A 13,003-nucleotide genomic window follows, 5' to 3' on the forward strand; every position below is an offset into this window, starting at 1 on the left:
GGTGAGGAGAAGAAGTGACATAAAAATGAAACCTGACCGATCGTCGTCGTGTGCCCTGTTTCCCGTCCTTTTGGATTCTTGACAGGTACAGAATGGTTCGTTTCCCTTTTTTGTATGGGTAGCCTAACTTGGTTCTAGAAGCCCAACGCCGCCTAAGCACCTGGTCTATTGTAAAATGACCTACCAGTATATAGCTTTCTATTACTGGTAACGCTGGGACAGTATCTATTTATTTTTATTTTATCTTTCTTAATTTCCTATTAAATCCTTCTCGGAAACCGGTCCAGATACCGATTTCTGGCGCATTCCTATAACTATCTGTCTTAGTATTGTATGCCTGGTGCTTTGCACGCTGTAATGGAATTAGAACCCTGATTCATCTTGATGATATTCCTGCTCCAACAGAATAGTAGAGAGAATTTGGACTAGATTATCATTCGCTTTATGACCTAGAATTTCTCGCACCTTCCATGACACTTTATCCATCACGGAGCTTCATGTTGAGGAGCATGAAGTAGACCAACCTCTAAAAAGAAATGTATTTCTATATTTGGAAGCGACATGGCTCAGTTTAACTGAGAAGGAAGGGTAGTGTGTCAGCAGTATATTGGAGATGCTCTGTAGGAGACTAGCCTACATTACACGGAATTACGTTGACATCCTTCATTTGAAGAGAGCTAGTACTAAGAAGTACAGGTATAGTTTGGGTGTAGTAATAGGAGTAGAAGCTCCGAGAGAAGGGCCCTCCATGGCGATTGTCATATTGCATAGATCGCAATGTCATCATCGGATAAATTGAATGAAGACTTGGGGTTCTCTTATTCGTAGCCCTGTTCCCCTTTTTGTGAGATATCAACCGACGATAACATCATGGTGAGCAGATCATATTCCACACCGCTTCCACGATCTAGATGGCTTCTATTCTTCCTTCGATGCGGCAACTTTGAACCAGGGGTTTAGCGAACGATTTTCCACGCGACGAGGGAGATTGCGCAAAAGGAGCGTCAGAGTCTGTAATTCCGGCCTGTCAGAACAGTTCTAGTGTTCTTCCCGGAATGGAGTCTTAAAGGAGAGATGCAGGCCGAGTGGCCAATAGGAAGAATCCGCCGTCAAGCACACAGTAACTGTAATTTGAAGTTGTGGAGAACAGCTAAAAATGCAAGCTGCTAAGCCCTAGTTGGCTTTAGTGGGCGCCTGTCAAGAACACGCTCGAGGGCACGATTCTCTAGTGGAGTTTGTCGTACCACGACGATCACCGCCGGCACCCGCTTAGGGCAGCACTGCCCATTTGCCAGAACCGGAACGAGGTACTTAAAAAGGTTTACTCTTGTTGTTGTTGTTATTTTTCTTTTCTTACATGTGGTTCGGAAATATATGAGTTGTCTGGATTGTACCGGATAAACCCAGAAACAACAAACGGTTTACGAATCCATTGAGATATAGATCACCATACCGTCTCTTGCTGTTATGTCAATGGCCCACTAGAAGGAAAAAGAATTGGTTGATCAAAGTCGACTTGTACTTCCGAGTAGATGTTTTCTTTTTCCTTTCTTTGTATTAGTATCGAAGTGTGTCGCCTTGTGGATTGTCATCGAAAAACGGTGAATGAAAATGAATCAATGATGATGCAAACGTTGCTGGCAACCCCCATTTTTTTATGGGGTTTTGTATTTGTGTTATTTTTCTTCCTTGGGTATTTTTCTTTTCCACCACTTTTAGCCCGAGGAAAATTTTTCCTTTTCGTTTTTTATTTATTCATTTTTGTTCTCTAGATTGAGATTTTAAATTGGGTTGCGTTTAATTTTCTCGGTTGTAGTGTAGTCAGTAATGTAATAATTAAGGGCCAGCCGATAGTTTGGAAAAATAATACGAAAAAAAAAACAATATTTGACAGCGAGATGAGGCAAGGGAAAAAAAAAAAATAAGGGATCCGCAACACTCCATGAGATTACCTTTTTCGCCCTCATGCTGGCTGTATGCCATTTTTCTACCCGTTACTGGCTCTTTTCTTGAACCACGGCCCCTCTCGCTATCCCTCTCGCCGTTTGTTTTTTCTTTTTCTTTTTCTGTTTTCTTTTAGTCTTTTTTTTTTCTCCGTTCATTTTAACTGTGTGGATTTGTGTATCGTTCCGTATTATCGTGGCGTGGCTGGGGGATCATAATCAACGGCTCTGCTTCGTTAATCTCCTAGGGTCGTTGGAAAACGCGAGTATTAAAAAGGGGGAACTGCTCACGGTCAAGAACAAGAACCAAAAATTTCTATTCAAGAGCCGCAGATCTAGGAAAAGGAAGTGGAAAGGAGAGAGATCAAAGGAGAAGTTAAAAAAAGGACGATTTGAAGACGACGAAAATTCCCAATTGGGAAATAGCAGGAGGACACTGAACCGCACGACTACCTTATTGAATACTTTCCACCAAGTGCCCCTCCCCCAGCGTCTTCCTCTCACGACTAACGATTCACGACTACAATTACACCCCTCCTCTACGTTGGCCCCAACTTCCCTCTTTCGCCTCGGTTCCTTCCCTTTTTACTTCCCTTGTGTATTTCTAAATTTTTTGCCACTAAAGAAGCCCTACTCCTGAACAGATGCATCATTTCTAAGCTTGCATCGTCCTTCTCACTCATACTTCTGCACGGCCCTTCTTCCCACTTCCAGAACTGCACGTGCATATCAACATGCCGGCTATGTCTCGTCGCCGTACATCCCATAGTGAACCAATGGCCTCCTCGTCGGCGAACGAGGCTTTTGCATATCCATTTACAAGTATGCAGCAGGGTAATCAACCACAGCGGCGTGGTCCCATCGAAGGCCCTAATGGACGCAGGTTGGTCCGGAGAGTCACCTGGCGATCCTCTACTTACAAGCTGATGGCATCCCTCTGGGTCCTCGGGGTCTTCTACATTGTCTGGCTCATTCGTGATATTTTCTTTCTTCCCTTCACCTCTAGCCAACCCAGCATGATCGTCAAGGGCACCTCCCAGGAGTGAGTTTGATACCCGTGAGATCCTGAACGTGTTAGAGCTCCGATAAAGAATTGAACTGACAGACCTTGCTGGTAGTCTCCTGGAGCGGTATGTAGGACACCAGGAGTGTGGCATCTCATCTCTTGCTCTCTACGAACCCCCGAAAACGGAGGGCCAGGGGGCTCTGAGCCATTCGTACTGCCAGACCCGAGATTCGTTGCTCAGCGCAATGAGTGATGGTGGCCGACATGGCTTTGACGAGGCATACATTTCTAAAGGTGAGCGAGATGCTGATTGTGGTCTGCTGATGCCACGAAGCAGCGGTCAGCCACAGTAGCTCTGTCCTTCTCTCGCTTTTCCTTCCCTAATGCTAGGAAACTGACTAATTCTGGTCTCTCAGGCTGCTTCTATCGCTGGTATAGCAACGCTGAAGTCTGTCAAATTCTGCAAAAGTTTGGCGCTCTTGTTTTCGTTGGCGATGAGTCTCTCGCTGATATCTATGCCGGATTCAATATCCTTCTTCAAGGAAACCTAGCAACTGGTGCCTTGAGAGAGTCGGAGATGACCAAGGAGCAGATTGAGAAGTGCAGATGCGCCTCACAGTTCACCAGCGCCTCCTGCCTACCGCTGAGAATTACCTCTAGCGAGCAGGTGGAGAAGCAAAACGACAACAAAATATCACCAGGCTCAAATGCTTGTTCATCTTGTGAGAATTCACCCCCTTAGTTATAGTTATAATTACCATTACAGGCTTTGTTCTGCCTCAAATGCTAACCATGTCTACTATGCAGCTATCCCCCACACTTTCGTGACGGCAACGAGCTCACCTGCTTCGAAGAGCGCCCAAGAGAGATTCCGACAGCTCATTAACCGAGCAGGCAGTCAGGGGAAGCCTGTTCCGGTGATCCAGAGTCTTTCTCTTTCCACTTCATATTCACTAGAGATTGCTGCCAATAGCATGGATGAATGGCTAGCATTGGCCCAGTCTAGTAAACGTGATATGCCCTTCCTCTGGATAGGTCCAACTGCCCCGGGTCACCAAAAGCATTTTGAAAGCAACATCCACGCGAGTAGTTGGCAATACACGCTGGATACTTTTGAGGCGGCACGAACCAGAGGTATGGAAACTTTGGGAATGTACAATGCAACGCTACAAGCAGATAGCTGGGATGGTATGCACTATGGTGAGAAGGAGGCATTGATTCAGGCAATGATGGTAAGTTTCTCTACCTTTCACTGGAGCAGATGCCTTTCCTAACATAGTTGTGCTTCTCAGGTCATTAACTGGTTGGCGATGCTCTAAACGGTGGGACTGGATCATAATGTTATAGACGTGATGCGGCATGCTAGATGACATGTCAAGGACACATGACTTCTGGTTTCCATTCTGTTTTGTATATGGCGTGGTGAGGTATGCAATACCTTTCCTTCTACGGGTGCAACTTCCTTGAAGTCCTGCTTCAGGATCCTTCTCTTCCTGTTGACCATATTGCTAAACCATCTTCACAGTTTACATAAATTTTTCATCATAAACGAGATTGACGCATTTAACGACAACTTCATTTCTGCATGCTTGTTGCATCACAGCGCTACTTCTCTTTCTTTTGATTCCCAACATGTGTTTTCAAATAAGTTCGAACAGAAAAATTGATAGAAAAGAAGGAACCAGACCCACACTTCATATTTGAGTCCTCACATGTTATATTAAGACACCAATGGTTGTTTGAAGTGCGATTTCCTTTCTGTTTTTCCTTCTCTCATGTATATTACCAATTTGTATCTTACACATCATATTTTGTATTTGTAATACAACCCACTCACATTTCCTTGCGTGTCTCTTTTACTTTACTTTTCCTTGCTTGGTCTTACGAGTACCCCTCATTTCTGAAAGTGGGACGGCGGGGTCATAGTGTGAACAGACTGATATGGTTTACCTCGGAGGTAAGACATCTAGTGGATCTCATGCTTACTATCAGTTGGTGGACCGAATAGTTCGTTAGGTACTTTTGTGCAGCGGCGATGGCTGTTTGGTAGCCCTAATCTAACACACACGTCTATGACTCCATTTAGTGCAACTGCAAGTGAACTCGGGGCTCGGCCCGGCGTATTGTATAATACAAGTACTAGTTATAGATACCTAGATAGGTGGTAATGCGCCATCAAAAAGAGGAAGAGTGCAATAAACGTCTCAGTCATCGATTACTATATACATAATTTGGTGTTCCCTTTGGAAAATGAAAACTTTTGCGCAACGTGGTTTGACTCTATGTTCTTTTCGCATGTGTTTGCATGAGACGAATAAACCTCCTATCTTGCTTGTCACATTGTCTTCATACTCCACAGTAAGGGGGTTCACAGTTTAGTAGGTATCTTCTTTCCCCCTGGAGTCTGGCCCGCACTTTGAGGAAAGCCATGTATATATGTTTTGTATATATGCATGCATGCATGTCCGCAACCTTAAACGCTGAGCGTAGAGGTCTCAGCCTTGGCAACGGCAGCGGCATATGGCTCGAGGGCCTTCTTGACCTCAGTGGAGGTGAATTTCTCGACTTGCTGGGGAGCACGGCCGACAAAGGTGCTAGGCTCGAGGAGGGTGTCAAGTTCGCCTAAGATGGGGTTGAAGAATTCGGTGCGGCGGATGCGCTCGAGCAGGTCATTGTCCTTGCCGTGCTTCTTGACGTTGTCTGCTGCCTGGTGGGAGAGGACACCTGTGATGGGATTTGTCAGAGGGAATAAGGGGCCAAGATGTTCTTGTTTATGAGAGTCACTTACGAATCTCCTCGTGGGCATCCTGGCGGGAGAGACCCTTCTTGACGCAGGCCATGATGATCTAAATTTTTTATTAGTATGTTGGTGTGTTTAGCACATGGTTTATCGTGGATAGCTTACGTTCTCACTGGTGAGATTATTAGTATATGGCATTTTGTATTCAGGAAACATTGGGGACTTACGTGGCCATGAACGGGAGTTCGTCATTGACACGACGCTTGATGACTTCGGGGTAGACAACGAAGCCGGAGGTGACGTTGTCTTCAGGGAGTTAGTTATCGTCTCGAGGTGTCTTTGGCTTTTACATACTCAGGAGAATGAGACAAGCATCGGCAGAGAGGTAAAGTTCGGGAATGCTGATACGACGGATGGCGCTGTCGTCCTGGTGATTGTTAGGAAAGAGTTCTTCGGAGAAGGAGTATTGCCTTACCAAAGAACGCTCGAACCACTGCGCGGAGTAGGTGTCTAACGCATCCTTGGGGAGGTTCTGGAGGTGTCTTCCGAGAGAGCACAGACGCTCAGAACGCATGGGGTTGCGCTTGTAAGCCTATGAATCTGTTAGATAAAAAAGGGCTTCGTGTAATCATATAAGCCACTAACCATGGCACTGCTGCCGATCTGATCCTTCTCGAAAGGCTCCTCAACCTCCTTAAGCATAGCCAAATGGCGGATGTCAATGCCGATGCGCTCGCAGGTGGATCCAAAAGAGCCCAGGGCGTTGCCAACGTCAACGTCAATCTTTCGAGAGTAGGTCTGACTGGAGATGATGAATGCGGAATCGAAGCCAGCCTTCTGGGTGACAAGCTCGTCCAGCTGTTCAACCTTGGAGTGGTCTCCGTCGAAGATCTGGAGGAAAGAAGCCTGAGTACCGGTGGTACCCTTGACACCACGGAAGCGCAAGTCATCACGGGCCCTCTCCAAGTTCCTCAAATCCATGAGCAAGTCCTGGATCCAGAGACAGGCTCTCTTTCCGACAGTGACAAGCTGAGCGGGCTGGCCGTGAGTGAAACCAAGGCAAGGCAAGTCCTTATACTGCTGAGCGAACGCGGACAGCTTGTCGATGACAACAGCAAGCTTGGGAATGAGGATATCGAGACCGTCACGGAGGAAGATCAGATCCGCATTGTCCGTGCAGTAGCACGAAGTGGCACCCCAGTGAATGATGCCAGCGGCGGCGGGCGCGACCTGACCGTAAGCATGGACGTGAGCCATGACATCGTGCCTGCGGCGCTTTTCCTCCTCAGCAGCAACCTTGAACTCTTCGTCCTGAATGGTAAGGTGGGCCTTCATCTGCTCAATGGCATCATCGGAGATAGACAAGCCGAGCTCTATGACGTGTTAGGGGGAAAGCATTATCTGACATATGGACTATGCAAGATTATACCTTTCTCGGACTCAGCAAGCCACAGCCAGAGCTTTCTCCAGGTGGAGAAACGGTTTCTCGGAGAGAAAAGGTATTTCATCTCATCGCCTACAAAATCCGCGGTATAAGTACAAGCTCGTGGTGGGGGAGCATATTGCGGGGCACTTACTCGCATAACGCGAGTTGAGAGGGGTCTGGTAAACATCGTTTGCGGACATCCTGCCAGAAATGAAATTGAAGCACTTCCACAAGGAATTGAAAGGCAGGAAGAGAAGTAGAAGGAGGTTTGGGGGTAAAGTGTGTGCGTGATCGACGGAAATTTTGCTTGCGGTGGCCAGACTTAGCGGGGCTCCGCTTATCAGTCACGTTACGAGTTAAATCTGGAGGGGCTATCATCACATGATGTTTGATAATAATTGTGGATAAAAGAGATAAGCGGGATACTGTGGTTCAAGAATTATAGCATTAAAAAATAATAGAACTCTCTCGGAATCCTAGATATAATCACGTATAGGCATATTAACGACGCTTTGAAACGCAGCGCAGAGCATTCGAAACCATCACATCGTCCTCCAACATCACCTAAGTATCAGGATGTGGGTTAAACCCAGCTATACCTATCCCAATGCTGCTAGCTGCGCAGAAAGGCTCCCCTTATCATACTTGACGTACTTACCTCTTCCCTTGTCGATTTCATGGTAGCGGTCCCAGAAACGTGCATACAATGGCTCTAGCACAGTCTGCACCTCACGAGACAGGACGCCTCGTACTTCTCGCTCCATATACAGAGCCTTGTGACGAGAAACAAGGTCATCGAAGCTTGTATTGAACGCCTTGAACTTATCCTTAATTGCGTCTTTATCTTTTGATGAAAGAGATTTGACTATGGCGCTAGAATCAACAATGCCTCCAGACGTTGGTCTAGTTGACGCACCGGCACCCCGAGATGTGTATTGCACATCAAGCAGGTACTGCGAAGTCTCCTTCCAAGAATCCAGATAAGTCGACGTGGCGCGCTTGCGAAAGGTGTCTATCCGTGCGATACTGTCGGGAGAGCCGAGGTATCGTGCTAGTTCGACATTCGACCGAATAGCGCGGTCAACATTGCAAAACACATTCGATAGGAAGACGCCCTGGACAGCTTTGGTGCGATGGAATGCCCGGCCCCGAGACTCCAGGGCAATCATAAGGGCTTCAATCATGTCAAGAATGAAGTGCGACAGAAGCGTTGAACTATCCGGGCTGACATCTAAAGGAGCAGCACCCGACGCATTAGAAGTGGAGCGCCAGTTTCCATCTCCCAAGGAAGTTAAAATAGATGCCAGCGGTCCAGAATAAGCGGTCAGCGTGACCAAAGAACTCATGACCTCGTTGACAAGAGGCACGGACCCGCCATCCGGTGGAAGAACCTGGATGGATGCAGCTTTTCGTTTCGTCTCCTCAAGCAATTCTGAGAGGGATGACTTCGCAGTATCGCGAATAGGCCTAAGAGCTTCAATGAACATGCTCTTGAGTTCCCCTGTCTTTGAATCAACACGATAAGACATTGCTGTAACAATCTCAATAATTTCGAAAGCTAAGAAGCAGTCCGTCATGAGATTGGCCTTGATATATTGATTGAGCTCACGCAGGGTCTTCGAGTATTCGGCCAGAGCTGATTGACACGTTGCTTGTAGAGCTAAACCCCGCTGATCCCCAGTGAAGATTCTTGAGATGATATCGTGCTCGGCGTATATGAAGTTCTCCAAGGCGTTCGAATATATGCCAATTCCATTAGTACCTTGTCTGTAAGGGCCATCATCCGCTCGCCTTTTAACAGTATTCAACGATGCAATGGCAAGATTTTGCAAGCTTGAGGTGATATACGGGGCCCGAACTGCAGCATATATTTTGAGGGCGGGATTTCCGCCGTCGCCATGCTGTGGGCCGTGGATTGCTGCGGAATTAATTGCGGCACATATAGGTCCCAACTCTGTAACGGTTTCTTCCGGAATTGAAGGAAACGGCAGTTCTACATAGAAATATTAGTATTCCTGATCGAAGAAACGACACACATGATATTAAAACTCACCTTTCGTTAGATAATGCAATGGCTCGATAGGACTGACGTCGTCGCTTAACTTACTTCGTAGCAAGTCTTGAAGTCGAGCAGTCCCGGTACTCAATAAAGCATTGAAGTCAGAAATAGCTTTCTGGTTTGATCTCAGATTTGTGGAGTTCAGGTCGATGAGGGCCTTTTCTACACGTTTTATTGCTGCAAGATATTGCGACAACTCAACATTTTGCGGCCTGACACTGGGTCAGCTAGGTTGTTCACTTTAAGGACGTAACAAGACATTCGCTTACCCAGAACGGATGATGCCTTCCTCCCGACTCTTTGCGTCGAGAGGTTGGCGCAGACGGTCAATAGCGTCGTTGACCTTATCAATGTTATTGTTGGTGATTTGAAGCGATTGGGTATTACTGTAGATGGGCCCAATGGCATGTTTCACGACGTTCCCTCCAGTTTCAAGGCGGACTAGGGAACCTTGAATTTTCTTGGTAAGGACTTTGAGCTTCTCAAGATTTGCATACAACACCTCCACCTCCGCGCTCTCCTCTGCGTAAGCAGTATTCCTTGGGGCTACCATGGTCAGGGAGTGCTTGAGCGGCAGGTCCCACAATCATGAGACAATCGAAAATATGACAATTTCACTCGCGCGCTTCTATCCAAAAGACGTCATGTCTTTCTGGTCGGGGCCAAAGTGGTAATTCAAAGTAAGAGCGATTCCAAGGAACTGAACAGCTGGCCGATGAGGCACCTGGCCTCATGGAGCGTGCATAATTAATTAAGTTGTTGGAGCTTTGTTCCTCCCCAGACCAACAGCGGCAATTCATAGGTTGCTTTTCCCACTCCGCAACCACCGCTAGCCCCGAAGAGGCATACAGCCGGTCCGTCTATTGCGCCGAGGAATGCACGTGATATGATGTCACCCTGCCTGCAAGTCGGGTAAAGTCGAAATGCTACGAAAGGGATCGCCGTGGTCTGGCCCACTCGCCATGGCTTTAAAGGTCGCATGCTGTCCTGTACCTCCCCTCTCCTGCGCGGTGCCTGTCACAACATGGGTGCTGCGAAGGCATTGCGTCTTCGCTGGACTGTTCCCCCAGCTGTCCTGATAGCTTTGGGCAGTGGGGCACTATACACCACTAGTGGTCAGACCCTTTACTACAAAAACTCAGTACAACAGACCGATCAAACAGCCCGGTTTTCCACTTCTACGACCTATCGCGTCGACGACCGGTCCGCAAAGCCGTCATCTGCTAGCTCGCAAAAAAGCACTTGGGACTTAAGCTCCGAACACAGCTCTGACCATGGCGACCCGAACTCAATATGGACTAATATCCTACATAAGTTCGACGGAGTAAAGCAGACGGTAGGTTCAACAGATTGGATCGAAATTGACAGCCTTAAAAATTATATCATTCCGGACTGGACCCGATTGCTTCCAGCGACTGTGCAAAAACTCCAGCGCGAGCTCTCAATGGCCCCCGGTTCCCTTGCGGATGATATCTGGAAAGAGGCTCACGATCCAGATATCAATCCAGAGATATTACAAGATGCAAGAGTCCGTGTGGGAAGCGATCTATGCCGGGAAGAACTGGAGTTCAGGCGGAAGAGGCGGGAGCATGGGGTAAAAGCACTTGCATCGTACTTGGAAATTCCTGAAGAGGATATCCACCCAGACGACGTCCCTGTCATTGCTATGTGCGGTTCAGGAGGTGGGCTGCGGGCGCTTGTCGCTGGGACTGGGTCATACCTAGCCGTGCAAGAAGCTGGCTTGTGGGACTGTGTGACGTATACTGCTGGCGTCAGTGGCAGTTGCTGGCTACAGACACTGTATCATTCATCCATTACAGGCCGCAATTTTCAGAAATTGGTGGACCATCTAAAGCATAGGTTGAGCGTGCATATAGCTTTCCCACCGAAGGCTCTCAATGCATTGACGACTGCCCCTACCAATAAATATCTTCTCAGTGGGTTAGTCGAGAAGTTAAAGGGCGACCCTGGAGCGGATTTCGGACTGGTAGATATATACGGGATGTTGTTAGCCGCGAGACTGCTGGTACCCAAAGGAGAGCTTGGAGTCTCAGATCGAGACTTGAAATTATCCAACCAGAGATACAACCTCACTGATGGGGCTCACCCACTTCCTATTTATACTGCCGTTCGACACGAGATCCCGGTCCTTGAGAGCCTTGAAGAAGACCATAACAAGAAACAGCCCACGCGTGAGACATTGATGAAGGAGGCACAAGATGAATCGTGGTTCCAATGGTTTGAGTTCACCCCTTATGAATTCTTCTGTGAGGAACTCGGGGCCGGCATACCCACATGGGCATTAGGAAGGCATTTCAATGGAGGATTCAATTCAATTCCAGAGGGACACTATCCAATCCCTGAACTTCGTGTTCCAGGCCTCATGGGAGTTTGGGGAAGCGCTTTCTGCGCGACCTTATCTCATTACTATAAAGAGATACGACCATTGGTACGAGGTATTACTGGGTTTGCAGGCATAGACTCTTTAATCCAAGGCAAAAATAAAGACCTGGTTCGAGTTCATCCCATCGACCCTGCCACTATACCGAACTATGTGCTAGGCATGAAGGATGTCTTGCCACCTTCCTGTCCTGAGTCAATTTTCCGAAGCTCGCATCTGCGGCTAATGGATGCGGGAATGAGCAACAACCTACCAATATATCCACTCCTACGTCCGGGCAGAGATGTAGATATCATCGTTGCATTTGACGCTTCAGCCGACATAAAACAAGAGAACTGGCTTTCAGTTGTCGATGGGTACGCACGACAACGAGGTGTCAAAGGCTGGCCATTAGGAGCCGGCTGGCCAAAAGAGGATATGAAGTTGAAGGAAACAGAGGAAAAGCTCCGGGAAGCACAAAACATCTCCGAAGCGGAACTCAACTCAAAGATCAGGGAAGCCCAAGACAACGATAAAAACACTGCGAGCAATGGACAAACCCCGTCCACAGACCCCGGACAGAACCCCAGCAACGGAGACACCGATCTAGACTACTGCAATGTCTGGGTCGGCACCACACAAGAGAGAGTCTCCGATGAAGAACCACCGCCATCAAAGCGTCTCTTCCAACCCAGGAACAAGGACCACAAGGAGTCCGATTTCCACCTGATGCGCCCTGACGCTGGTATTGCGGTCGTGTATTTCCCTCTTATCCCGAACCCAGACGCCCCAGAACTGCCTCCCAGCTCGTCGCTGAAGAAGTCCCCAGCTCCCGCGCAACAAAAGGAGACAAAGTCCTCGGCAAACGTTTCCGATCCAGCCAAACCCCTAACACCGCATCCTGGCTCCATTAATCCAGACGTTGATGATTTCCTCTCCACCTGGAATTTCGTATACAGCCCTGAACAAATCGACTCGGTCGTCGGACTTGCCAAAGCCAATTTCGCTCAAGGTGAGGAACAAGTGAAACGCGTCGTCCGGGCCGTTTATGAGCGCAAGAAGTCTGACCGACTACGCCGGGAGGAAGAAGAAGCCCGACGACGGATGGAGGGGTTTGTGCCTCTTTGAAATCCTTGAGTGTTAATCCTTCCATTAATAGGTTTTTTACTTTCCAGTTAAAGTAGTATTAGATTACTGAATGTGTATATGTCGAACTCCTGTGGAAATTGTCGCAACTTTGTCCCTTCTAGCATTAATTATAGTATAGATTTTGTATGGGTATGTTGTATACACGGACACATATATAATGGCTCCACACATGAATATTTTCCAAGCTAATTGCCATGGAACGACTTATAAACAGCTTCGATGAAAGAAAGGATGGAAAATAACAAAATAGTAGAAGGGGATTCGTATAGCATCCAGATCACACGCTATCTACATGTCAAA

General features: G+C 47.5%; 4 protein-coding genes across 4 annotated transcripts; 2 read left to right on the plus strand and 2 right to left on the minus strand.

Moving 5' to 3' along the window:
- Positions 1 to 2,677: 2,677 nt before the first annotated feature.
- On the plus strand, positions 2,678 to 4,268 carry F9C07_2282434 (uncharacterized protein; the record flags this gene model as incomplete). Its single annotated transcript, XM_041291247.1, has 5 exons — positions 2,678 to 2,985; positions 3,062 to 3,243; positions 3,366 to 3,671; positions 3,757 to 4,181; positions 4,242 to 4,268. The coding sequence occupies 5 exons, from the start codon at positions 2,678 to 2,680 to the stop codon at positions 4,266 to 4,268; spliced, it is 1,248 nt and encodes a 415-aa protein (XP_041145076.1).
- A 604-nt stretch (positions 4,269 to 4,872) lies between these two features.
- F9C07_1456588 (L-Aspartase-like protein) lies at positions 4,873 to 7,514 on the minus strand. Its single transcript, XM_071508109.1, has 8 exons — positions 7,267 to 7,514; positions 7,119 to 7,205; positions 6,335 to 7,062; positions 6,044 to 6,281; positions 5,917 to 5,995; positions 5,855 to 5,861; positions 5,738 to 5,795; positions 4,873 to 5,673 (listed from the first exon to the last, which is right to left on the minus strand). Exons 1-8 carry the CDS (start codon positions 7,313 to 7,315, stop codon positions 5,423 to 5,425), a joined length of 1,497 nt encoding a protein of 498 aa, XP_071365204.1. The 5' UTR covers positions 7,316 to 7,514; the 3' UTR covers positions 4,873 to 5,422.
- On the minus strand, positions 7,459 to 9,983 carry F9C07_2282436 (putative exocyst complex component Exo70). Its single transcript, XM_041291256.2, has 3 exons — positions 9,444 to 9,983; positions 9,169 to 9,386; positions 7,459 to 9,108 (listed from the first exon to the last, which is right to left on the minus strand). Exons 1-3 carry the CDS (start codon positions 9,725 to 9,727, stop codon positions 7,715 to 7,717), a joined length of 1,896 nt encoding a protein of 631 aa, XP_041145078.1. The 5' UTR covers positions 9,728 to 9,983; the 3' UTR covers positions 7,459 to 7,714.
- A 170-nt stretch (positions 9,984 to 10,153) lies between these two features.
- On the plus strand, positions 10,154 to 12,682 carry F9C07_2066328 (phospholipase A2; the record flags this gene model as incomplete). The annotated part of the gene is made up of 1 exon (XM_041285484.2): positions 10,154 to 12,682. One exon carries the CDS (start codon positions 10,154 to 10,156, stop codon positions 12,680 to 12,682), a length of 2,529 nt encoding a protein of 842 aa, XP_041145079.2.
- Between the last annotated feature and the right edge of the window lie 321 nt (positions 12,683 to 13,003).

The sequence above is a fragment of the Aspergillus flavus genome, chromosome 3 (genome assembly GCF_009017415.1).
Source record: "Aspergillus flavus chromosome 3, complete sequence".
Taxonomy (NCBI): Eukaryota; Fungi; Ascomycota; class Eurotiomycetes; order Eurotiales; family Aspergillaceae; genus Aspergillus; species Aspergillus flavus.

What these genes read in the sequence shown, in the direction of transcription:
- F9C07_1456588 (XM_071508109.1), bottom strand. Translation starts at nt 7,315, where the DNA reads ATGTCCGCAAACGATGTTTACCAGACCCCTCTCAACTCGCGTTATGCG. An exon ending in AGATCGGCAGCAGTGCCATG is followed by an intron (nt 6,282 to 6,334) that starts GTTAGTGGCTTA and finishes ACAGATTCATAG; the next exon opens with GCTTACAAGCGCAACCCCAT. An exon ending in TGCTTGTCTCATTCTCCTGA is followed by an intron (nt 5,996 to 6,043) that starts GTATGTAAAAGC and finishes AACTCCCTGAAG; the next exon opens with ACAACGTCACCTCCGGCTTC.
- F9C07_2282436 (XM_041291256.2), bottom strand. Translation starts at nt 9,727, where the DNA reads ATGGTAGCCCCAAGGAATACTGCTTACGCAGAGGAGAGCGCGGAGGTG. An exon ending in GAAGGCATCATCCGTTCTGG is followed by an intron (nt 9,387 to 9,443) that starts GTAAGCGAATGT and finishes ACCCAGTGTCAG; the next exon opens with GCCGCAAAATGTTGAGTTGT. An exon ending in ATTGCATTATCTAACGAAAG is followed by an intron (nt 9,109 to 9,168) that starts GTGAGTTTTAAT and finishes ATTTCTATGTAG; the next exon opens with AACTGCCGTTTCCTTCAATT.